Source organism: Taurulus bubalis (assembly GCF_910589615.1).
Source record: "Taurulus bubalis genome assembly, chromosome: 17".
NCBI classification, from domain to species: domain Eukaryota; kingdom Metazoa; phylum Chordata; class Actinopteri; order Perciformes; family Cottidae; genus Taurulus; species Taurulus bubalis.
The window spans coordinates 7844141-7869016 of record NC_136605.1 but is presented as its reverse complement, the minus strand read 5'-3'; the positions used below and the strand labels follow the sequence as shown (position 1 = coordinate 7869016).

At 43.1% G+C, this 24876-nt stretch overlaps 3 protein-coding genes across 3 annotated transcripts; 2 read left to right on the top strand and 1 right to left on the bottom strand.

The window, feature by feature from the left end:
- Nucleotides 1–1774: 1774 nt before the first annotated feature.
- il2rb (interleukin 2 receptor, beta) lies at nt 1775–7505 on the top strand (the record flags this gene model as incomplete). Its single annotated transcript, XM_079233563.1, has 9 exons — nt 1775–1862; nt 2200–2338; nt 2446–2512; nt 2702–2795; nt 3095–3240; nt 3605–3791; nt 4274–4376; nt 4521–4599; nt 6735–7505. The coding sequence occupies 9 exons, from the start codon at nt 1775–1777 to the stop codon at nt 7503–7505; spliced, it is 1674 nt and encodes a 557-aa protein (XP_079089689.1).
- A 5847-nt stretch (nt 7506–13352) lies between these two features.
- Nucleotides 13353–19261, top strand: c1qtnf6a (C1q and TNF related 6a). Its single transcript, XM_079232711.1, has 3 exons — nt 13353–13598; nt 16816–17019; nt 17704–19261. Exons 2-3 carry the CDS (start codon nt 16824–16826, stop codon nt 18243–18245), a joined length of 738 nt encoding a protein of 245 aa, XP_079088837.1. The 5' UTR covers nt 13353–13598; nt 16816–16823; the 3' UTR covers nt 18246–19261.
- A 3347-nt stretch (nt 19262–22608) lies between these two features.
- LOC306749349 (carbohydrate sulfotransferase 12-like) lies at nt 22609–24876 on the bottom strand (the record flags this gene model as incomplete). The annotated part of the gene is made up of 4 exons (XM_079232629.1): nt 22609–23157; nt 23428–23607; nt 23755–23907; nt 24508–24876. 4 exons carry the CDS (start codon nt 24874–24876, stop codon nt 22609–22611), a joined length of 1251 nt encoding a protein of 416 aa, XP_079088755.1.

Genomic DNA, 24876 nt, shown 5'->3' with positions numbered 1-24876 from the left:
TTAACAGCAACTCTTAAAAGAAAAGGGATAAATAGATTCAATCTAGACCCTCTCTTGATTTTATGACCCTCCTCCATTCTAATAACTAGTCTCCAGCCCCATAAATACCAGCCCCTGCTCATGGCCAGGTGTCTGACACTTGAGAGCGTAACTTTAAAAGTTGATTGACACGAGCAAACTAACAATCATAGGAAATCTTGTGAGGCCGGTCGCTGCAGAAGTGAAATGTTCGGTGACCTTTCGAGTGAAGAAAGCAGGCTGCTGCTGCTGCTGCTCTGACTCCTCTTTCCCGCTATAGAAGCACATGAGAAGTATATACACGGGTCTGCAGTGGTTGCGGCTGTGACAGCGGTGGTTTTGACGCCGTACAACTCTTGAATGTGTGTGTGCGTGTGTGTGTGTTTGTAATTTAAATAACCCCATGTTTCTAATTCTGTTAGCTTTAGCCACTTTAATCCTCTGAATCTTCAATTTAAGCCGAGTTTCACTGACATAAACCACTTCATAAGACAATGTGCGAGTCTCCCTTCGTACGAACCCACTTTACGTTGAGATTGAAACAGGATGTGGTGTGCCTTGTGTTTCTTGTTTTTTCGGGTGCAATTATTGTCTGTACGGCGTCCAGGTAGCTGTTGCTGGTGAGCAGGAGGAGGGCCTCCGCCCCCACCCGTCATCTCACACCATCACTCACAGAGCTTCACGGGGCTTCCTGTAAGACACAGGCTATGTGGTTGCAAGTGGAAAATGTCACTGGGCACTTTAAAGAAGAGAGAGGGGTGAGAATGAGGAGACAGAGGGATGAGCGACAGAAAGAGAGAGAGAGCTCGCACAAGTAGAAAGACAAGAGGGACGGAAGAAAAAGGAAGTCTTCTAAGCTCGTCGGTCCAGCAGAGGAGACTGCAATGAGTTTCCTCTCAGGGGCCCCCTGCTACCCTCACTGACCGAGGCTCCTCAGGTACCGTTTGCTGTCTTCTTATATATTCTGCCACTGTCCTCTTTCCACAGTGTCTTTTCACACCAGCTCTTACGGTTCAGTTGCATTTAGATGATAGTATGTCATTCATGACGTGCTGGTATTATCAGGTGTTTCCCTCTGTATAATATGTTATGATATTATGTTTGTGACATATCTGCACTTTCCATAAAGTCAGTTGCAGTCCCGCTCAGTTCAGTCTTCGCCGGAAAAAACATAGCAACGACCTGTGACTCAGACCGGTGACAAAATGTGTGCCTTTACAGGGAAAATATAACAATAAATATATAATATATAACAATAAAAAGTGAATACAATTCATGATTATCAGTAAGAGCGATTAGAAGCTCCTTCTTTATATGAAGCTCTGTGGTGAGGCAGCAGCAGGTGCCAGTGTGCTCGGTCAAGTGTCATGTTGCCGCCTTCTCAGGATGAGCGTTCTGCTGAGTGTGGATCTCGTAATGTTTTCTCACTCTCAGAACTGTACACCTACTCTGCCGGCAATGACTGATTTATCAGTTTCAGTCATTAGTTTCTCTCCGTAAAAAGACGCGTGTTTGGGTAGCTGTTCCTCATCCGCCCAGTTTCAGTTCAATATGCTTTGTTGACATGAATGTAACCAGGACAATAGCGACAAATAATAATGAGATTATATAGAAAAGGGACGGGGTACAATTACGACATACACATTCCAAAGAGACGCTTTTGGGTTCACCGTGTATACGAGCCTCTTTGCTTTTGAAGTTCCATTTTTCGTGTATGTATTTAACATTATTGATTCTCTACAGTTGTATTGTGCTCATGGCCATGGAGAGCCGGGTGTCGCTGTGCGTCCTCGTGGTTCTGTTTTCAGGGCTCGCAGCACCACACTCTCACAAAGGCTTGCAAGGTACTGAGCACACTCTCACCTGAACCTGTCTCCTTTCAGCACAGGGGAGAAAATAACAAAAACATCTTTATTAACTATCTTTTTTTTTTACATTTATATTGTCTTGTCTAGTTGATTTGTTATTTTTTAAGCAAAGGGAACCTTCTCTTTTCTTCAAGTCAGAAACTGACATTTAGGAATTACAGTCGACCATTTGAAATTCCTCAAAAGGGAATTCTACTGATTCCACTTTAACTGTTGCCACCCGAGAAGTTAGAAGAGACCACTGGTCCAATGGCACTGATAAAGTCACACCGTGCTAATCTCTCTCTCTCTTTTGCTATGTCTGTGACTCAAGGACTCTCCTGTGTGAATGACTTCGTCAGCAACGTCAGCTGTACATGGGGCCGCTCTCCTGTGGCTCCCGGGGCGGACTGCTGGATCTTTGGTATGAAGACAACCTGGGTCTACTCCAAGATGCTTCGGGAAACCATTATGTAAGATGTTAGAGACATATTCATTTGATGTTGGCCTTCGGAGCTAATTGTCGGTTGGTCAACTTTTCATCAGTTTGTGCTCATTTTTTGTCCGTTTTCTCACTTAGTCAAAGCTGCAAGCTGAAACAACACCAAGACTCCACTTCAGGCTGCAGTTTGGTCTTTGAAAATGTAGTAAGTCACGGACATATCATCCATATAAAACATGAAAACATCTAATGGTCTCTTTTTCACTCTGTTTGATTTTTTGAATTTTCCGATCAGCCATCGTAGAAAAGATGCTGCACTTAAAATAAAGAATAAATCCATGAGCGTGTGATTCCTGTATTCATTGTAATTGATTATATTATGGGTCCCCTCAAGGTGTTCAACCCTTTGGAAAAAATGACCAACATACAGGTGGAGTGCAACGGGACGATGGTGGAGACCCTCACAAAGTACTCGCCGTACAGTCACAGTAAGTGGCTTTTACTTCTTCCCTACGCTGTGGTCTTTTTTTGGTTGCTTCTGGAAAGTAATTCATAAATCTGGTTCTAAAAGACATTTGACATAATTTCTCATTCATAAAAAAAGTGAAAAAAATTACACTTCTGTTGATTTTTGGGGCATTTTTTCAAGTGTTCCACAAAATAATCTGCCAACCTTTTTAAACATCACAGGAATTAATTGATTGCATGTTTTTATGTCTGTGTGTGTGTGTGTGTATGCGTGTGTGTGTGTGTGTGTGTGTGTGTGTGTGTGTGTGTGTGTTTACAGTCAAAATGCGTCCTCCAGGTGTCCCCAATGTCAGCAGCACTGCCAATGAGACGAGGATCTCATGGAGCCTGGGCAGTCCTCCTTCGGACTACCTCACATCCCTTGACTTCGAGGTTCAGATCAAACAGAAAGACAAGTCGAGGAACGTAAGTGCCGATGCACATGCTTTTATTTAAGCATAACAGTAAATCATATGCACAGAAGAACAAGCGCGTGCCTGCGGCTACGTGAGGCTGTGGCACAGCTGCTGATGTCATAATGCTAACATGATGATGTTGAGCAATGTTTACCACGTCCACTGTTCAGCATGCACACATGTGCTATTTAACACAAAGTACCGCTGAGGCCCACTATAGTCTGTTCTTTATGTTGCATGCCCACATTTATTGCTGGTTGATTATTCTGCACACAGCAAGGCAGGACTTGATTTAAAATATATAACTGATGTTTAAATCCCTTTAAGGAAATCAATTCAACTCAATTTGACCATTGCACATGTCATGTGATCAGGAGACCAGCACTCTGTCCACACCAGAGCGAGAGGTCAGCGTAGCTGCTGGGCAACTAAAGGGCCACTGCCAGGTCAGCGTGAGGGTCAAACCCATTATTCCAGACGAGAATAGCCATTGGAGCAACTGGGGTCCAACGACATCCTTCTTGGGCGCGACAGACGTGGCGACACCTTCACAGGATCAAGGTAACGACCTTTTTCATTTCCGTGTTCTTTGAACGACGACTAAAAACAGCTCACAGCTCTCATTCTAACGAGGAAATAGACAGACTGATCCCTGACCTGCTGGGAGATGTTCAGGGTCAAAACCAAGCACCGGCAGACAGGGCATGGGGTCGCTTCCTATAGGCGCTGTCAGGGGTCTGGTGTTTTGCCTCAGCACCTTCTTATTGGTCGACTTTAACGTGCTGCATAGACAAAGCTCTGCTTGCTTATCTGTGAGTCTATCAGAAGTAAATCAGACAGAAGTTTTATGCGTTTCTTGCATTTGAAACCAACAATGAGCGCGTGAAGAACCATTATACGCGTTAAGAAGGGAGTGGGCTGCAAAGGAAGGTTTGGGTTGTGATGATGAGAGCCTGTAAACGAATGACTTGATATTAAAGATCTGAGAGAGAATAAAAACAGATTTACTTGTTCACGCATTGTTGCACAATGTAATGTTCCAGAGTTGCTTCTAGGTCAGACATCGCTGGTCATGCGAGGAGTGATGTTCAGCTTGGGTTTCATCATTGTGGCGCTCGTCCTCTACAGGAGTTGTGCGATCAGAAGGTGAGTGCACTTGTGTGTGTGCGTCTGTCTCTGTGCGTGTGTGTGCGTGTGTGTGCGTGTGTGTGCGTGTGTGTGTGTGTGTGTGTGTGTGTGTGTGTTGTCGTGCGCTGTGTCTCATCTAATGGCTCCCTTTTGCCATTGCAGGCTCCTCAAAAGGAGGCCAGTACCGAACCCATCTAAATATTTCCACACTGTCCACTCTGAACACGGAGGAAATCTAAAGGTAAAAATAAACGTCCTCACCGCGCACTACTTGTTGTACCACGATGTCGTTACCACAGAGCATTCTGACAGACGTGTTCACAGACTTACCAGTAAATGTCATGAACCATTTACACACACAAGTAACACAACTCTGTAACACTCACATGGCTTGCAAAATGCAAGACAGATTAACGTTTCACTTTAATTTCTCATTTGGATTTCTTCTAAAATGTCTTTCCAAATACTGAATGAAGCCTTTTTATTTATCTGTAACATTTATCACGACATTGATTTAATTGACTAATTGCTGTTTTTTTAGTCTTCTTACAAGGACTAATATTAGGCTAAAATGATTTATATATATATATACACACACACACACTCACCTAAAGGATTATTAGGAACACCTGTTAAATTTCTCATTAATGCAATTATCTAATCAACCAATCACATGGCAGTCACTTCAATGCATTTAGAGGTGTGGTACTGGTCAAGACAATCTCCTGAACTCCAAACTGAATGTCAGAATGGGAAAGAAAGGTGATTTAAGCAATTTTGAGCGTGGCATGGTTGTTGGTGCCAGACGGGCCGGTCTGAGTATTTCACAATCTGCTCAGTTACTGGGATTTTCACGCACAACCATTTCTCGGGTTTACAAAGAATGGTGTGAAAAGGGAAAAACATCCAGTATGCGGCAGTCCTGTGGGTGAAAATGCCTTGTTGATGCTAGAGGTCAGAGGAGAATGGGCCGACTGATTCAAGCTGATAGCTCGTTACAACCGAGGTATGCAGCAAAGCATTTGTGAAGCCACAACACGCACAACCTTGAGGCGGATGGGCTACAACAGCAGAAGACCCCACCGGGTACCACTCATCTCCACTACAAATAGGAACAAGAGGCTACAATTTGCAAGAGCTCACCAAAATTGGACAGTTGAAGACTGGAAAAATGTTGCCTGGTCTGATGAGTCTCGATTTCTGTTGAGACATTCAGATGGTAGAGTCAGAATTTGGCGTAAACAGAATGAGAACATGGACCCATCATGCCTTGTTACCACTGTGCAGGCTGGTGGTGGTGGTGTAATGGTGTGGGGGATGTTTTCTTGGCACACTTTAGGCCCCTTAGTGCCAATTGGGCATCGTTTAAATGCCACGGCCTACCTGAGCATTGTTTCTGACCATGTCCATCCCTTTATGGCCACCATGTACCCATCCTCTGATGGCTACTTCCAGCAGGATAATGCACCATGTCACAAAGCTGGAATCATTTCTAATTGGTTTCTTGAACATGACGATGAGTTCACTGTACTAAAATGGCCTCCACAGTCACCAGATCTCAACCCAATAGAGCATCTTTGGGATGTGGTGGAACGGGAGCTTCGTGCCCTGGATGTGCATCCCACAAATCTCCATCAACTGCAAGATGCTATCCTATCAATTTGGGCCAACATTTCTAAAGAATGCTTTCAGCACCGTGTTGAATCAATGCCACGTAGAATTAAGGCAGTTCTGAAGGCGAAAGGGGGTCAAACACAGTATTAGTATGGTGTTCCTAATAATCCTTTAGGTGAGTGTATATAGTCTTAAGTACTAATTGGCCTGTGAAAACAGTATAATATGTTTTAAGGCCTAGACTTTGTAAAGTCTGAGAAATTAACCCTGATGATGTCATAGTGATGTCACCAGGGTTATCTCAATTTAGGCTTGTAGAATGCTAATTTATCACAGAAAGTCTGTGTTGTAAGATTACCAGGCAGAAGAGGGAAAAGGAATGTTGCATCATGGGAATTGTAGCAGAGTTTTTGGAGCTGGTGCTCCAAGTTAGGATATCGCTGCCTTTGCCTTTGCTTCCATTTTAACAATGTTGTCCCACAACATTGTTAAAATATCTATTCAATACAACGCTGTGGTCCTCTGAGGCTGCAGCTGAATCGATCCTCCCCGAGGTTGAACCCTTTGCTGTTTGAGGCCCTTTTGCTGTTGAGTGACTTCTTTGCTTATTTTCAGTAAGCAGTTTTGGTTTAGGTGAATCAGAAGTAAAAGTGTGTCACCATTGCCTGCCAGTCAAAAAGAACAGCGTGCAGCCCCAGTCTGTCCCAGTTAGAAAAACCTCAAACAGGTTTTTGACGCTAAATCTCTCTTTCCTTGTATCAGAAATGGCTGAATCCTCTGCCGGCCTCTGAATCCTTCTTCACAGCCGAGCCGAGCGACAGCATCTCCCCGGTTGAGATCTGTGAAAGCTGCGATGTGCTCCCCTCCACCTCTCCCTCCTCCGGCTCCACCAGCGCCCTGCTTCACTTCAGGATCAACCTTTCGGCCGGCTCAGACACCAGCGGGGTTGTTGACAATTCCTCCTCCTCCTCCTCCTCCTCTTCATCCTGCTTCTCCAACATGGGCTACTTCATGTCCAGCTCCTCCAGTGGCTCAGCACGAACCGACCCCAACCCCGCTTACTTCATCTATCAGGAGGATTTCCACAACCTGCACAGCAGCCTCGGCCTCTCCCTCCACCCTTCCCTCGACGCCTTTCCGACCTACGAGAGCTTGAAGAGGGAGCCGCAGAGCCCGGACTCCGGCTTTGGCATCGGAAAGGAAGATGAAGATAAAAGGTTTGCTAATATAGAAGAGGACGAGGTGTCAGACGACGACCCGGGCCCTCCTCTTCTCGTTCTCCCTCTTCATCTCCCTTCCCAGATGTGCCCAACCTCCTCTGCTCCGCCGCCTCCTAACTCTCCCACTCTGACTCTGATATCCTCTGACAGCCAACAGGTGGAGGCACCTGTGGCAGCTGCTGGCGGCAGCCATGCGGCCTGGCCTCTGGCTGCCGCCATGTGCCGGTCCTCCTCCATGCCCGTGGAGCCCTGTAAAACAGGCTATCTGACCCTCAAAGAGCTACAGGCTACATTCAGCAATAAGTCGATATGAAACATCAGTAATGTATCGAAAAGAATCCCTGTAAGACAACCTTTTCTTATTTTCTGTGCTTACATCACAAGCAACCTGACTGATTGTTTATTATAATCTGATTGTGGAAGTAGAAATAATTCCTTTTTTTTTCTTTTTCAAATTCCATTATTTTTATGCTTGATTTAGTTGATAGTCTCTTTGGGACGGCAGAACAAGCTGACAGCACATAACCGACTTCTGACGTCTTTGCAAACAGTTGCCTACTTCATCCAACAGACGCCGAGCTATATTAACATTTATATTAAGTCCTTTTTGTAATGTAAATTCAATATTCATACTCTTCTTTGCTCTGTTTCCGTCTCCACCGAGAGGGAAATGTCTGGCTCCTAGCTGCTAAATGCTCCACCGTGTTCCCCGGCGTACCACCAGCTGTCTGTGGTTTGGTTCTGGACAGCTTGTGTACAGAGAACGTTTTGGCTCAAAAGCAGCTGCCGGCGGCTGCTTCAAACGATGTTTTAATAAGAGCGCTACAGTGAAGTGGTATTACAGAACAATAAGCGAAGCTAAACCGCTCTTTGATGGTTCCTGGTTGGGAGATAATTCTGTGCTGGTTCTTCTCAATGAGCAACCATTTGATCAATTGTTTATATTAACAAAATAAATGATAGGAGCAGCTTTAAAATGAATATATAAAATGTAACATCATTGTGTTGCTATGTTTACTCCACATCAACATTGAATAAAAGGGATAGAGTCCGATGTATGAAGGCAACCAGTTGTGCATAATGTTTATAGACATACTGACTGGGAGCGCTGGGGCCTTATTTAGCCGATACACATGTATGTGGTGTACAATACCTCATTGTTGAATGTGTACAATACGCTTCATTTTCATAAGTCTTAAATGCTTGTGTCAGTTATTAATAACTGTGTTTTAAAAATAACCAAAAATACAGTTTTGTGGTTTGTTTTTAATTACTTTACCTTAAATCTTACAAAGACATGTTGTGAGAGCGCTTTAAAGCTTTACTAATATCATCATAAAATAATAAATACAAAAAAATCTTCATTCCTGCAGGCAGATCTGGGATTTTGAAAGCAGTGAAATGTGATTTAAACGTGTTTTGATTATGTAAATAGTGATGAATTACTTATAATAGAGAACATTTAAGCATTTAATTCATTGATTTTTAGTTTGTAGATCTGCAATCAAAAGAAAGGCAGCTGGTTTGCCACTGAGGTTTTTGGTAGTTTCATTTGTTTGTGAAACTTAATAAACAATGTCATGCTGTTTAAGAGATCAAATTAGCACCTAATCAATCAGAATGAATCATTATTTCACAAACACTTGATAAACTGGAATAAACACTTTGTGTCGTGTGAACACGTATTAGTATGAGATGTATTAGATTGCTATTTCTAGACCCATGAATGATTGAGGTCAGTGGTAAATGTCGCTGCTCTCTCTACACATGCAGTATATATTTCCGATGCAGTCTGTTGTGACATCTGTGCAGAGACCAAACAAAATAAAAGTGCTGGTATAGAAGTGGGTCACCCTTTGACTTCCTGTGTCGTTGTGGAATGAGGTCTGAGGGGTGGGCATGTGAGAACGAGCGCGAGAGGCACAACGGGATGTGTGCGTGTCGTTGTGAGTGTTGACATGTCCTGTCAGGTGGTCCCAGTGTGTGTGTGTGTGTGTGTGTGAGAGAGTGTGTGTATTAGAGTGTGGTTTGACATTTAGCTCTGATGGAACCAGCGACATCCGTTCCCCTCACAGAGAATATAATACGATATTTAGCCACGCCGGTAAGAAGCAACACAGATGCTGCTTTTCGTCCGTTTCATCTCCTCTCTTCGTGTCGCAAGAGCTCAACCTGTGAGGCTTCATGCACACAAGTGATGTCATGACACTTCACTGCACTAAACTGCACATAAAGGTGGCGATGTTTGTCATTAATAGAGCAATTTCATGTGGCTGCTGAGTGTTTTAGTGCTCACAGGCTTTTTTTAGGGGCCCATTATGCTGACCCACATGGAAGGATTATGCAATAAACTTAAAGCTGCCATCTCTCTGTTTTGTGCATCTTATGGGTTATTTTGATGGTTTTCCTTTTCTCATGAACGCATTGGACAAAAGAGAACTGTAAAGGATACACATGCTGACATGTGAGTTAATAAAGCGCTTGAGTAGATTATAAAACATTGCAAGCATACCATATTTAGTTTGGGTAAATAACACAACAGTAACATTAAAACTGTTATATTTACACCGTTATGGGAAAAATATCCTCAAAAGGGCATTATTCTTTTTCAGATAGTCCCGTCATATGTATTTTACAAAAAACTAGCTTCAAGAGGCTTTCAAATACAAAGTTTTCATTGGCAAAATGTTTACAGACAAAGGTGTATACATATATACATAGTACATAGTATATAGTATATACATATATACATAGTCAAAGTTGTGTGTGGAAAAAATTCACATTATAGTATGTCAAGTAGATGTAAAAAAAAAGTCATAAAATAATGTGTATTATGATATTTCGAAAAGAAAATTATAAAAAGTGATAGTACAGTTTGTCGAAAAAGTGTTAAATAAGTCATATGTCAAAGAAATACAGAAAAAGTCATGACATACTATGAAAAATGTAAAAAGAAGTCGAGTTGAAAAAAACAGTCATAGTATAGTATAGTCATTAAAAGTCAGATTGGTCAAAATATAGTTGAAAACCAAAATTATGAAAAAAATTATTGTAAACATACACATAAAACAAAGACATATACATACAAAATCTAAAAAGGCATACAAAAATTCTATATGTTGAAAAGTCATTATTTCTTAAGAAAAAAACTAATAACAGGCGATAGTACGCTATGTCAAACAAAAAAGTCATAGGATACCAAAATGATTCATATAGTCATTGTATCGTAAGTCCAAAAAGTCTTAAAAGGTTATAGAAAAAAGTATATATATATATATATATATATATATATATATATATATATATATATATATATATATATACATATATATATATATGTATATATACATATATATATATGTATATATATATATATATATGTATATATGTATGTTGAAAGAATTCTAAATATAGTATGTTGAAAAAGCCATCAAAAGTCTTAATATAATATATATGTTATATGAAAATTCATAGTATAGAATATTGAAAGAAAAAAAATTGTATCCTGAATTAATTAAGTTATCTAAGAAAGTAAATACAATTTTTAAAAAGTTATAGAATGGCATGTTTAAAAAAGTCTATAAAAGTAAAACTACAGAAATACATAATATTTTTGTCAACCAGAGCAGGAAACAAGATATTGCTCAACCTTGTACGATTATTGTTCAGGTGCTAAACAAACAAAAAATAAAACTAGTATTACAATCAAGTTTGACCCATTTATTTGTGTGAATATGCTTATATGTCTCATATATGTCATAGAATAGAGCTGCACTATGTTCTTTCTGTCACTAGGTGACAATAGAAATCAAAACCAAAATGAACCAGAGTCCTCCTCCTCCTCCTCCTCCTCCTCCTCCTCCTCTTCCTCCCCCTCCTCCTCCTCTGGGTGTTGTGTCACTGCTGCCTTGTCTGCACACAAAATAAAACCATCAATCATCTTTCTCATTGCACATTCATGCCCCGTGCCTCCATTAAAGGCACATTATCTTTACCTGCTGAGTATTCTGATGGCGTCCCGCTGGAAGGCGTTGTAGCCTCAGCTTGTTTAAATGTCCTCTGCTTGCTCTATAAATCACAGAGGAAGCAGCAACAGAGAATGAGATGTACCTTGTAAAGTCTGTTAAAAAACCCACAGGGCTTGTTTGGGTTCTTACCCACAATAAAGAGCAGGATGTGGAGTCTGGCTGCAGTCTTTATCGGGAGAAGAATCAGAAAAATCACACCGTTGCTCTCAGACACAAGGTAGCACATTATTATAATAATAATAATAATAATACATTGTATCTGTATAGCGCTTTAAAAGGTACTCAAGGCACTTGATGAAATGTGTGTGTGCAGAGGACGAGTCATAACCGCTTCGCTTGCTGATGATGTGAGTATCAGATTTCTCGGACTCTGAATTGCTGCAGTGTGCTCATACCTCTTAGTTTTTCCCCCTGAGCTGAACCACAAGAATGTTTTGAGGTCTACAATTTGAGCCCAGCTTTGAATGCAATGCCTCATAATTAAAATCAGCCACAAACTCTTTTTAGGGAAGAAACCGAGGAGAGGTTTGTTGTTGGGAGAAGCACACGGTTCTGCTTTGGGCCCCAAAAGCCTCAACCGGCTTATCAGCACAAATATCTGTCAATGGGCGCGGGACTTTTCATCACTCCGAGGTTACAGAGAGGAAAGACGTCTATGTGGCGCTGCTGGAGCTCATCAAATAGATCCAAATAAAACACAACCTGAAGGAACACAGAGGAGGATGACTGACTTAAGAGCTCACAAAACGAGCGTCTGATTCCCAAAGACAACAAGATAGTCAGTGTTTACAGAACGAGAGCGTCAGCTGATTTCAGACGATGGTCTCCTAATACTTAGCCGGAGAACCAGAGTAATGTTCTCCTGATATAACCGCGGAACAGCCTATGAAAGCTCAACCCCCGGGACCCGACGGCAGTAATGTTCAACAGCTGTGCTCATGTTACACGTGTGCACAGCGGCTGCCTGACAGGACGGCCCGCTCTGCGCAAACAACCGCAACGCGGGGTCGTGAAGTAAAGGAGGAGTCATTTCAGCAAGGAGACAGTGGATGTGTGTATGTGTGATATATTCAGGGTTATTATTCCTGCATTATACCCTTACTTTATCTTGCGTGAAGTTCAACTTTTGGTGACCTTTGACCCACAAAGTCACAGCTTCAGCCGCTAGCAAAGCTAGCCCACATGGCCCCGCCCACATTCAGCACAGATCTACTCAATAAAATCCTTTTTGCATATATTTATTACATAGAATGAACATGATGATGCGTGATGATGACAAGCAGCAGGTGCAGGTCTATACTAGCAGGCAAGAGCGTTACCAATGTTTGATTTCTTAGCAAGAAAACAAATAAGTGTATTTTTCCGAAACCCTCCCTTTAGAGGGTCACAAGCCAAAGAAAATGTTGGGAGTCACTGCCTTCAGAGATAACATCATTACAACACGGCCCGTTTAGACGGGACTAAGACATTCCACAGATATAAAAAAAAGAACGTCAGCATGTTGTTCTGCAGGCCGAACGATCGAAGCCTGAAGTGGTGGCAAGTCCCACGAGGAAGCCGTCCATTTTGAATCATGTGTGAAAATATACATCCTGTGTTTTCATCCGCAGGAGAAGTGAGATCACTGGGATTACTTTTGGTGTCTGTGTGAAAGATTGATTATCCAAAGGATAAGCCCATCGTATCCTGCAACACACAGGCACACACACACACACACACACACACACACACACACACACACACACACACACACACACACACACTTGAGGCCCAGGGATCCCCCCTCTCATGCTTTGCATCTCTTGAACTGGAGTTTCTGTCCCTAACTTTCTCTCTCATATACCCTTTGTACTCTATATGATCACATTTCCAAATCAAACCCAAAGCAGAACATTAGTCTTATTTCAGATCTAGAAATATAGATTGTAGCCTCCCCCCCCCCCCCCCCTCTCTCTCTCTTTCTATTTGCAGCTGCAGCAGATAGAAGGAATGGAGGAATTCAGCACAGAGGAAATGCAGTCCCACAGGGAATAACCAGGAGGTTGGAGAGGGTGGTCTAGAGTTTCTGATGACATTATCCAGTCGAGATAAACACACACACACACAAACGCATCATCTTTAAGAACAGCATCCGTTTCTATCTTCAGTCCGGGGTCACCGGGTCATCTTTTACAGGCTGTAACAATCTTACCCCAGATGTTACTGTCAGATCCAGGCTAAATGGGCAGACACTTGTTGCCTTAGTCTGCATGAAACTAGGAGGGATCTATAGGGCACAGAGAGAGAGAGAGAGAGAGAGAGAGAGAGAGAGAGAGAGAGCTGCTGACTCAGGATCTGTCTCCCCGGCGAACTGAAGCGGCTGCAGAGACGTGATCGAGGTGAGATTCATTCAGATTCATCCTCTCAGCTGTCAGTCGGCTGAATGGGAACGTTGTCGGGATTTAACGACGAGACTCTCTCGAGTGTGTGACGCATCCGTTTTGCGCGCGAGCGGACCCGCGCAGCGCTGCGCGAGACCGCGACGAGGGGCTTCTTGTTTCTTCCACAGCTGCGAGACGTGCATGTTGAGTCCACCGCTGATATTTAAAATAAAACAATTAGAGAAGTTAAAGAGGCAGCAGCAGCTTCCAGACAGATTGTTCTACATATATGATAATCTTTTGTAGCCAATATTTTATGCACATATTTCCATTTCAAGAAGAGGTTTCCAAGAAACCCAGTTATGTAATATGCCTCATCCTGGTGAGTGTGTGAACCTGAATCTGTGGGTCAGTCTGGAAACCCTCACAGACCTTAACACGAGCATCAGGACCAACGACAACATGCTGGATTGAACGTGCACTGCGCAGCTGTAAATACAAACAGAGTGCCGTGTTAATTAACAGAGTTAATGTACAACAGTTATAGAGCACTGCAGCCCGCGTGCATGGATGCATTATGAGACGAGGACATAAAACGTACGTTTAAGACGTAAAAGACACACGCAACGCATGCGCATGATGCAGCTACTCTGTTTGTGTCTCTCTTGTTTTCGTTTTTCCCCGTTGTGTTGTTTCTCTTTCTAGACGTCCTTTTCTTGGTTGTTTTACGTGTCTTTGTTGTAATTTTGTCTTTTTGTATCTCTTTGTACTTTGCCCAAACTGACACTCTAGTATTTGTTCTAATAAAACACGTATATAGGTTCAAACTATTCAAATTTCTATTTTTACACACGAGTTCCATGAGGCCAAACCTTTCAGTGCTGCATCTCTGTGTTGTCGTTTTACATCTCTGTGTGGGCATTGTTTCTTTTAGTGCCATTTTTGTGCCACTCATGAGACGTTTTAAATCTCTTTGTGGTCGTTTGTGTCTCTTTGTAGTCATTTTGAGTCTCTTTGTAGTCGTTTTGTGTCTCATAGTCATTTTGTGTCTCTTTGTAGTCATTTTTGTGTCTCATAGTCATTTTGTGTCTCTTTGTGGGCATTTTGTGTATCTTTGTAGTCATTTTGCGTCTCTTTGTAGTCGTTTTGTGTCTCTTTGTAGTCGTTTTGTGTCTGTGGGCATTTTGTGTCTCGTAGTCATTTTGAGTCTCTTTGTAGTCGTTTTGTGTCTCATAGTCATTTTGTGTCTCTTTGTGGGCATTTTGTGTTTCTTTGTAGTAATTTTGAGTCTCTTTGTGGGCATTTTGTGTCTCTTTGTAGTTGTTTGATGTCCTCCAATCCTCCAAATGACCGACTTAAAAGATAAAGATTTGAATTATAGTAGAGAGTACTTATGTACCTAATAAACTCACCATAAAAAAGCACAAATGCACTTAGTTCCACTTTTAGAATTTCTTTGCGAGAGTGTGTGTTATTTCTGTCGACGATGACATTTTTGAACACCGAATGTCTGTTTGTGGCCGTTTCCTGAGTTCTTCTTGTCCATCGTTCGTATGGATGCAGCTGTCTTGTATAAACACAGCAGCACACACTGTTCTACTTACAGTACACAAGAACTGGCTGATCACTGGCAGACAGCCATCACGTTTCCATTTAAAGCTCCTCAGCTTGGCGCTCTGTGTGATGAAAGCCACTCCACTGACTTTGTCTGGATGAAATAAGCCGTTGTGATGAGTCACCCTTTCCTGCGCTAGAAGGTGACACATTATGGGCTGCCTGCAGGCTCATTTTTCATGTGATTTATGACCCTTGTAGCAATGCCCACTGCCATTATTTTGTGTTTTGACATTTTCTTTACTTCTGGGATTTGGACGAGAAGAGCATTAGTGAGTCTTTGAGGCACATTTTGACCTCTGAGAGTCAGCTCTGTGGATAGAGCGCTAATCACCCACGGTATTTTCAAATGCCACAACTCATAAAGAAATGTGCTTGTTTTGTTATGAGAATGCTTCACTTTATCAGTTTTTCTCCATCAATTCCCAACTCCTGTTTCTTTTCTTTGAGTTGACAAATGTTTTTTTTGGCTCAGGGTTGAAGATTCCTCCTTCTCTTTTCCGCTGCTCTGGGAAATACATCCAGGACACACAATGTTTTATTTTGTGAGCAGCTGCTGAAGAACTGATGTTTTGACTAGTACACATGTTTCCTAAATAGAGAGGAATAATCTTTGCTTCTGGTGATTTCCCTCTTTCCCGTGTGTGAATTTATTGGTTCTTTTATTTTCTCCTAAATCGTTCAAATGTATTTAAAAGGCAAAACTCTGCATGTTTCTTATTAAGTGAATTTAATCTTGCAGTTGTGTTTGATCAACAATCAATCAAAAACAGATCGTAACTTTCATAACTAATACTCTCTTTTTTTAAACCATTTTAATTCCATGGCTTTGTCTCGTCTTATACAGTGTTCAGACCTTTTGACCTCCACATGCTGCACCAAAACCACTTAACATCTGTGAGCCATAGGCTTTTGAAAGCTCTGCAGCTCAATTTACTGTTCAAGCCCCAGCCCAGGCATGGATCTATGATAAGATAGGATAAGATAAGATAATCCTTTATTAGTCCCGCAGTGGGAAAATTGCAGGATTACAGCAGCAGACGGGTAAAGTGCACACAAGAGACACATAGTAAAAATAAAAAAACAAGTGATATACATAAACAGTAATAAAAGAGTAAAGAATCACATAGTATACATACAGACAGGATAAAAATGACATTGGTTGGTCGGTCGCTCCACCACGTACATCCACACTGAAACAGCTCTTAAACTGTTGGATGATTGGTGATGAGATGTTGTACAGGCATTCATGGTCCCCAGATGATGAATCCTAATGACTTGATCGCTTCACTTTTCATCCAAACTCCATCGTCAGGTCAAAGTCGTAATCTTCCCAGTGCTTTGCTTTATGACCGGATACCTCCAGAACTCATTCATCAGCTTCAGCTGCTCCGTGTTTTTGAGTTAATTGGCAAATGTCAACATGCTAAACTGAGATGGTAAACGTGGTTCACATTATACTGCTAAACCATGCTCAACATCAGCATGTTTGCATTGTCAAACATCTGGCGGACCTCAATTTACTGAAGCACTGAACCAGATCCACCAGCAGAAAACAAAGTCAAAGCAAAAGAGTCGAAAACTCCTAACCGTCTGACGTTCTCCTCTGTTCTGACTGTAGGCTCAGCCATGTTGGGCGTCCTCACACTTCTGTCCCTCAGCTCCCTGGTCGCCCCGCTGCCTTCCAAAAGCGGCCTTCCTGTCCTCTGCAGGCACTGCTGTGATGACCTGGAGCCAGCAGAGGGCAGCGGAGCCCAGCCTCCCACAGCAGGGATCAACCATGTGCCGGAGGTCCGCACCTACATCAACATGACCATCCTCAAAGGTACCGTATCACGAGCGTGCTTTAAAAACCCAGACTGAGCGATTGTTATATAAAACTGCAAATCATAGCTTGTTTCATGAAAAAAGCCCAAAACTGCTGTATTTGGATGTGTTGAACACCATAAGTAATATACAAGTGAAATATATGGTTTGGTACATGAAAAGATTCAAATGTCACAGATGTAAATTTTGGAGACCTCGCCTACATTTTCTTTGTACTAAACCGTCTCTAACTTTGTTCTGCTTCACTTTATCAAAGTCAACCTTTGCAGAGAGAATGTTCACATATTGTGCTATGATTTGGGAGAAGTTCAGACCTTACAGCTGCATCATTTCAAAGAAATAATCATCCTGAAAGTGCTTTTTTTCCAAGTGGACCTGAAACCTTTTAATTTTTTTGTATGTGTCATCTTCATTTACTCTTAACCAGTAACATATAGACTGATATCTACACATCTGAAGAAAATCTCACATTTTGTATAACACCCAAATTAACCAAATAGCCCTAGTGGTTGCAGAGACACACCCTTTTTAGTTTGGGTATGCAATTTCCGAGGAAAGGGCCTAAAAATTGGTTGGTGTTCTATTGGTTAAAAGGTCACATGTGCTGATTGACAGACATAGCTGTCTTCAGGATTCTTGAAGGAAGGAAGTGTGGCTTTGTGACTGACATGACTCTGTGCAGGTGACAAAGGTGAACGTGGCGACAGAGGAACTCCAGGTAAAGCGGGACTCGGAGGCCCTTCAGGCTCCAGAGGTCCCATGGGCTCAAAGGGCTCCAAGGGCCTGGCTGGTCACCCGGGAGACCCCTGCAAAGTCCAGTACTCTGCCTTCTCCGTGGGCCGCCGCAAAGCCCTCCACAGCCTGGAGTCCTACACGGCGCTCGTGTTCGACACCGTCTTCGTCAACCTCGACGACCACTTCAACATGTTCGACGGGAAGTTCCTCTGCCGGGTCCCGGGGATCTACTTCTTCAACGTCAACATCCACACGTGGAACTTCAAAGAGACGTACCTGCACATCATGCACAACGACACCGAGCAGGCCATCGTGTACGCCCAGCCCAGCGACCGCTCCATCATGCAGAGCCAGAGCCTGATGCTGGAGCTGGGGCTGAAGGACGAGGTGTGGATCCGCCTGTACAAGAGGGAGAGAGAGAACGCCATCTACAGTGACGATGTGGACGTCTACATCACTTTCAATGGATACCTCATCAAAGGGAGCTAAGAGAAATGAGGCAGAGAGGGAAGGCCAGGATGATAATGTGGAGCTGAAGGGATACTTTCTATATGGTTAGATTTGTTTAAAGCGGTTCAGCTTGCTCCACAGTGGTGCTCGAATAAGCAATATCTCTTTGAGAAAATGTGAAGAAACAAACTGAATACGCTCATCAACCAAATAGAAAATGTAACAGTTCAACATTTTGGAAATATATTCATTTCTTTTCTTGCCGAGAGTTCGATGAGGAGATTGATACCACTCTCACCTCTCTTGGTAACCAGCAGCCAGTTAGCTTAGCATCAGTATTCTTTTTAGAGATTAAACCCCCAGAGCAACACGTTTTGGTTTGTCGTGCATCATTTACAATATGTTTACTGTGACAGAAAATGAAAATATAAAGATGTTCAGAATATTCAGTATTCTCGGTAAAGAAGTAACTAAGCTTATGTAATCGTTTACGGTAAGAAAACTTCCCTTTGTGAGTGAACAGAATAATGTGGACTGTTGCTGAGTTTCCTGAGTGGTGCTAAAACACGGTGCTAACTGAACTCTGGATGTCCCAGAAATATGTATTGGATTAATTTTGATTTTTGATATTTTTTATTGACTGAACTATGTTGTGCTTTTAAAGTGTACCTTAAAGTTTCTCCCCCTCCCTTTTTATTATTTTGAATAAAACTAAACTGGAGGCCCAACTGCAACATAAAGCAGTAATAAGTGACAAGTCAAAAGTTAATTATATCAAACTGACTCAAGTCAGCTGTGACACTTAATACATTTATTATTAACCTTGGTACTAACATGACTACTATAAAAGCATTAATGCAATTTTATAAAACTCCTAATTGTAGTATCTACCCTAAAGTACTATGGTTTTACTAATGATGTTTATGCTGATATTTACAATGTGTTTTATCCACAAATTGAATGCAGTTCCTCCCTTTGACCACTAGAGGGATGATTTTAAGTGCCCTTATTTACATTCAGTAAAAACTTTAAAAAAATAAAACAGGCAAACTGGATGGCGTGCTTCTGTTTATGTGAAGGCTGAACATTGCTGTCAACACCGTCACTGAGGATGGCCGCTGTTTCATGTGTTTTAATTATAACTATACTTCATCATGCATCATTACTTACTATCATTTTCTGATAGTTTGGGATGTACGGCCAGAATTAAAGGTCCAGCAGATTCATCCAGGCGCACACCTTCTCCCACCACTACAAATGCCTGTGGAGACGTCAGTTGGGAAGCCAGTGAGGGATCACACCCATGTTGCAGATCTCGCTCCTCTCACATCTTGTCTCCAAAAGGTCTCGTGATGAAGGTTTTGACAATAAAAACAATATACACAGCGACACCTAGTGGATGCTAGTGGATAAAGATGGTGTGCTTGTAAGTTGTAGCTTAAGCGTTGTCCCAAGTTCAAGTTCTCTTTGATCCCATCAGGTTTCTGATGACGGCTGTTCATGCTGTGCACATGCTGCCATGAATGAGTCGTGAAGACGGTACGCGCGTGGAAGGTTGGCATGGTAACGTTTCCTTTATTTTGATAGAAAGGAACCGTTTACATTTCCTGTTCACATTTTTGTGGGTGCAGTCTTCCTTTCCTGTTGCACTGATAAGGAACATTTCCCTCCTCCCGTGTCCGTCCTCGCTACACAAAGGAAACTATTATTCTGTTGAGTCAATGATATAACTCATTATTTTTAAAAGGGACAATATTATGTCATATGAAAAGTATGTTGTCACTGTATCATGTAACGCTGAGGTAGAAATCACAAAGAGAGACACACACGTATCGCATCATGCCCCACAACCTTTATTTCTCTTGTATGAAGACCAGATGACGCCATAACACTGACGAGGAAAGGGAAGGAACACTTTGCATTTTCCCCAAAACATGAGAGAGGGAACAAGTTCGTCAGACAGAAAAGTCTTTTTGTGACTTTAAAACACGTTTGACAAAAACATAAATCACAAAAAAAAAAGTTTGGGGTCTGTGACACCAATTTTTGTAGGATTTGGCTCGAGGTCAAAATGTAGGACAAGCTGTGGACACTGCAGCTTCAACAGACCTTTAAGCTGTTTAACAGCGTCAGGTCACTGTGCGACAAAAACTAAAAGAAACATGCCACCAGTCAAACTAATCTTCATAAAGATCCATTACCACCCACACACATATTTTCCCCATTACAAAAGCAGCATGTATTCAGTTTTTATTCTGCTAATAAATAAGCCGTTTTCTTTTCCCTTATAAAATGATTCCATCTTACGGTGTTGCCGTTTGCACTTTTACAGAAAATACAGCCCAGAGCAAAAATGCTGTTCGACATCAGGACCGTGAAACAAGAAAATACCACGAAAAGAGCATAACAAAAATACAAAAAGAGATATAAAAACCTGACAATCCAAACACTGGTGAGGTGGGAGTGTGTGATGACCGAGTGCGTTCTCTTTTTTGTTGTTGTGCCTTGCATTGATCTGCTTTTCTGTGTGAATACTTAGACCTTCGTGGAAACAACGACCGCAGACTTTTGGGAAAACCCAGTCACTGGTTCTGAATAAATTCCAATCAGATCCAGTACTGACTGAACAAAGTCATTCAGGAGTGAAAAATAACCCGCACTTGTACAAAACAAATAAACCAGAAGGCAGTGAGACAACAATGAGTCAATCGTGTGAACATAATACAGCTGAGTGACTTGCAGAATAATCACAAACCACGCAGTAACCCCGCGTTAAAATGAGACACAAAGAAAGCGATCCACTGGACCCGAGCGCACAGAGAGCGTCCTCACAGGATCTTTAGTTGTACAAATTCCCATGAAGACGGTTTCTGCTGAAGGGCGTTCTGCCGTTTCCTATTCTTTCCCAAGAATAACCACAGCAGATCAACAAGGCCCCCAGTATATAAAATACACCTCGTGGCTTCACACAGTTCTCACTGCATCAAGTTCAAAGTAAAAATTAAGTCCTTCTACAAAAATACTTTTTTTTTGTTTGCTGTGTAAACTTTTGCAACCAAAGGCACTGTCTTATCTCCGCCTCTTGTATAAAACATGCAGTCCGACCCCATGCTCCGATCACGATGGATCCTGACTCTGGCTAAACCTCATCTGGCATCAACCCAACTTGTGGAGTGATGAAAAAAAAATCCCATTATGTGCACAGCTCCTTAACTCCAAGATGCCCATGAAACCGCACAGCTGCAGCCTCCAGGGTCACCCAATGTAGGCCAGTGTTGATAACTGCAGTTTGCGTTGGTGCCGGCGTCGTGGCAACACAACAAGCGGCAGAAAATAACCTTCCCTTTTGGAAAGCTGTTAAAATGCTGAGAGGCTCACCTCTGAGCATCCAGCTGAGATGAAACGAAAAAAGAAAAGCAGAAGCTCCAGTCTGACGCCTCGGAGACGAGCTGAGACAAAGCCAGACGCCTCAGGTCCGCTGTGCTTTCTCCGTGATGAGACGATACCGCTTTGAAGCCGCTGACGTGTTGTCTGAAGTGTTTTCTACTCATGTAATCTGATGCACGGGCAAGTATGACACGTATGAGCATCGGCTTAATCTGTGTGTGAGGTATCAAAGAGTTCTACCTGCCTCCGATGTCGATAGCTAGTATGTCTTTTCTGAAACATACATCAAATAAATCCCTTTCATCCTCCATCTAATCATTGCACGTACACAACGTGAAATAAATTATATGACCACTACCACTCTAAAAGCTAATCTAGTAACACCTTGTGTTTTCCCTCGTCGCCCACATTTCCCTGTTCAATGCGTCCGTGTCACGACCCGAAGGGTTTCCGTGACGGCACAAACGCAGAGTATGGCTCTGTGACATCGGCTCACAGCTCAACCGTGACATCGCAAGCGACGGGCGGGACATCGACGTCGGGAGCAAACTCAAAAGAGTGGAGTTTTGGGTTGAGGACCGCAGTGAACGCACAACGCGCTCGGGACACCGTCCCTGTGTGCTTCTGGTTATCTTTGTGATTTATAAAGGAAAACAACTATTGGTAATGACTATTAACCTGGATTCACCTCATTAGTGTGCTTCTTCAGAGCGAGAGTGAGAGCGAGAGTCCTGAACAACGTGCACATTCAGTGTAGGACACACACACACACACACACAGACACACACACACACACACACACACACACACAAGACTGGAGGATACATCTGCAAACCCCAGAACAAGGGGAGGTGTCGCAATTGTTGGAGTGTAGCATTATTTCATGACATAAAAAACGTGTTTGTGTGTGTGTGTGTGTGTGTGTGTGTGTGTGTGTGTGTGTGTGTGTGTGTGTGTGTGTGTGTGTGTGTGTGTGTGTGTGTGTGTGTGTGTGTACGTTTTGTAGAAACGTGCGTCACTCATTGAGGATCGATTCCGGTCTGTCGTAGCCGAAGAGCCTGAAGTCCGGTTCGTACAGCTTGTAGAGTTCTCTCCGAGTCTCGGCCGACACGGTGCTGAACCAGTCGGACTCCCAGCTGCTGGCGGTGAGGTTCCGGTGGGAGGAGGGGAACTCCACCACGTTGTCCACCCGCAGCTGCCGCAGAAGCTGCTCGGCGTCCTCCTCCGCCGACTCCAGGTGGCCCACAAAGTCGTACTGAATCTGGCACGGGTGGCAGAGGCGATACACCTGCCGCCAGTGCTCATTGAAGGGCATCTCCTTCTCCGTCTGAGGGTCCAGGAGGTACTGGACGAAGTTGGAGAAGGAGGGGTGGAGGCCCACGCCGAACGCCTCGTCCACGGAGGCGGGGGGCGTCGGCTGGTTGGCGTAGCGACGCAGCATGACCTGGGCGAAGCGCCGATAGAAGTCCTCGTTGCGCAGCTCAAATTTGTTCCGGTAGGCGGAGATGAGGCGCACGAAGGGGTCGCGCACGAAAATAAACTTGGTGTATTTCTTCAGCTTCACCTTCAAAAATGAATAAAACTTCTGTTAACAGAACATATTGTCGTCACACACACAATTGACAATTCATTGAGATGGAGGTAATTGAAAATAATAAATGGAGCAATTTATGGACTTGTTTTATATATTACTGTAGCAAGAAGCACTAGCGACATAGATTGGGTTTCACCTCCACAGTTCCACTCAAATCTAAACTGATGTCTTTGTGTGGGAGAGAATTAAAGATGGCAGATGTAATACACGATATACGGTATTTGAAGTATTTGAACAGACCTTCATGAGGTGCCTCGCAAACTTTCCGTATCGCTTCCAGAACTTGTTGAAGGTGAAGTGCATGCTGCTGTTGTGGACCAGCTCCCTGGGGATGGCCAGCGGGTCTCTCTGGGGGACGCCGTCCCGCAGCAGACTTTCACTGAGAACTATCATGATGCGCTTCCAGTTACTGCAGGCCACCTGAGGGGAGCACATGTGGAAATCTAGTCACTAGTTATTATAGTTGTGTGCACGTGTGTGTTGAATGGATTGGACAAAAACACACTAATCTGTTTGGTTTTGGTCTCAACTGTTACACTGAGCGTAACCGTGCAGGTGTCGGCTCACCTTGGGAACGTAGCAGTAGATGATCCCGTGCCTGTCGTCCACGATCAGGTGATCCAGCTCCCTGTTGGGAATGTCGTCGAAGGAGCGGTTCTTGCCAGGAAACACCACGCTGTCGTTGGCGCACATCTCCTGGAGTAACCGCCGCCGCTGCTCCTGGTTGTACCGTTTGGTAAAGCACAAACATCAATTATTAGCAATTCAAATGATACAAATGTTCATCCTGCACAAGTAAAGGAGCCGTTCAGAAGCTGCTACTCTTTTATTTAGGGGTCAGAGAGATGTCCATCAAACACAGTGTGTGCACGCCCACAGAACGGGTCAGATTAGGCAAAATAAGTGCGCCGTCGGTCACTAAATGGAATTTAAATAGAAGTTTTAGACTGTATTTTACTTTAGCAAGTCTGTGTAAGTCTGCTTGTGTTCAGACAACATTTGGCACTTGAGCATTTATTTTATGTAGGCAAAACCGGATCATCTATTTTAAAGAAAGGTGTGACAGTTTTGATATTGATGGGGAAACCCAATAATTGCATTGGCACTAATATATGAAAAAAGGAAAAAGAAAAGATGCCTAGTTTAGTTCAGTTTGGTTTAAATGATGCGAGGCAGCATGCAGCTTGCTCACTGGCATTCTTAACTATTATTAATGTTTTCTAGTATTTATACCTGTGCTTTTCTTGCTCATTGAAACATGGAATACTACAAAGACAATGCTGATTATAATAATTTCAGATAATTATCTATTATTATCACCTGTCTCTCCCGGAGCTCGGCTGCCACGGGCGTCAGGTGGATCTTCCACTCCCGCCGCGGCACATACCGCTCCTCTGCTTTCTCCGATTGGTTGCTGGAGTCGGCGGGGGCGGGATCTGTGGGCTCGCCGGTTCCCGGCTCCAGGAACTGGTTCACGAAGGCGTCGATGTCAGACAGGAAGGACGGCGCTCTGGAGGTTTGAGGCCGACGAGGCGGCGGCGGGTGATGAGGGATTTTGGGGCCCGGCGAGACGGGAGTGTGCAAATACAGATGTGAGGCCCCGACGTCGTCCCAGTAGACGATGATCAGGAGGATCATGAAGGCCGAGCCCAGCACCACGAACACGCGGAACATCCTGGACGTTCCCAT

Coding starts and splice junctions, on each gene's coding strand:
- c1qtnf6a (XM_079232711.1), top strand. CDS start 16,824: ATGTTGGGCGTCCTCACACTTCTGTCCCTCAGCTCCCTGGTCGCCCCG. Junction 17,020..17,703: donor CAACATGACCATCCTCAAAG/GTACCGTATCAC, acceptor GACTCTGTGCAG/GTGACAAAGGTGAACGTGGC.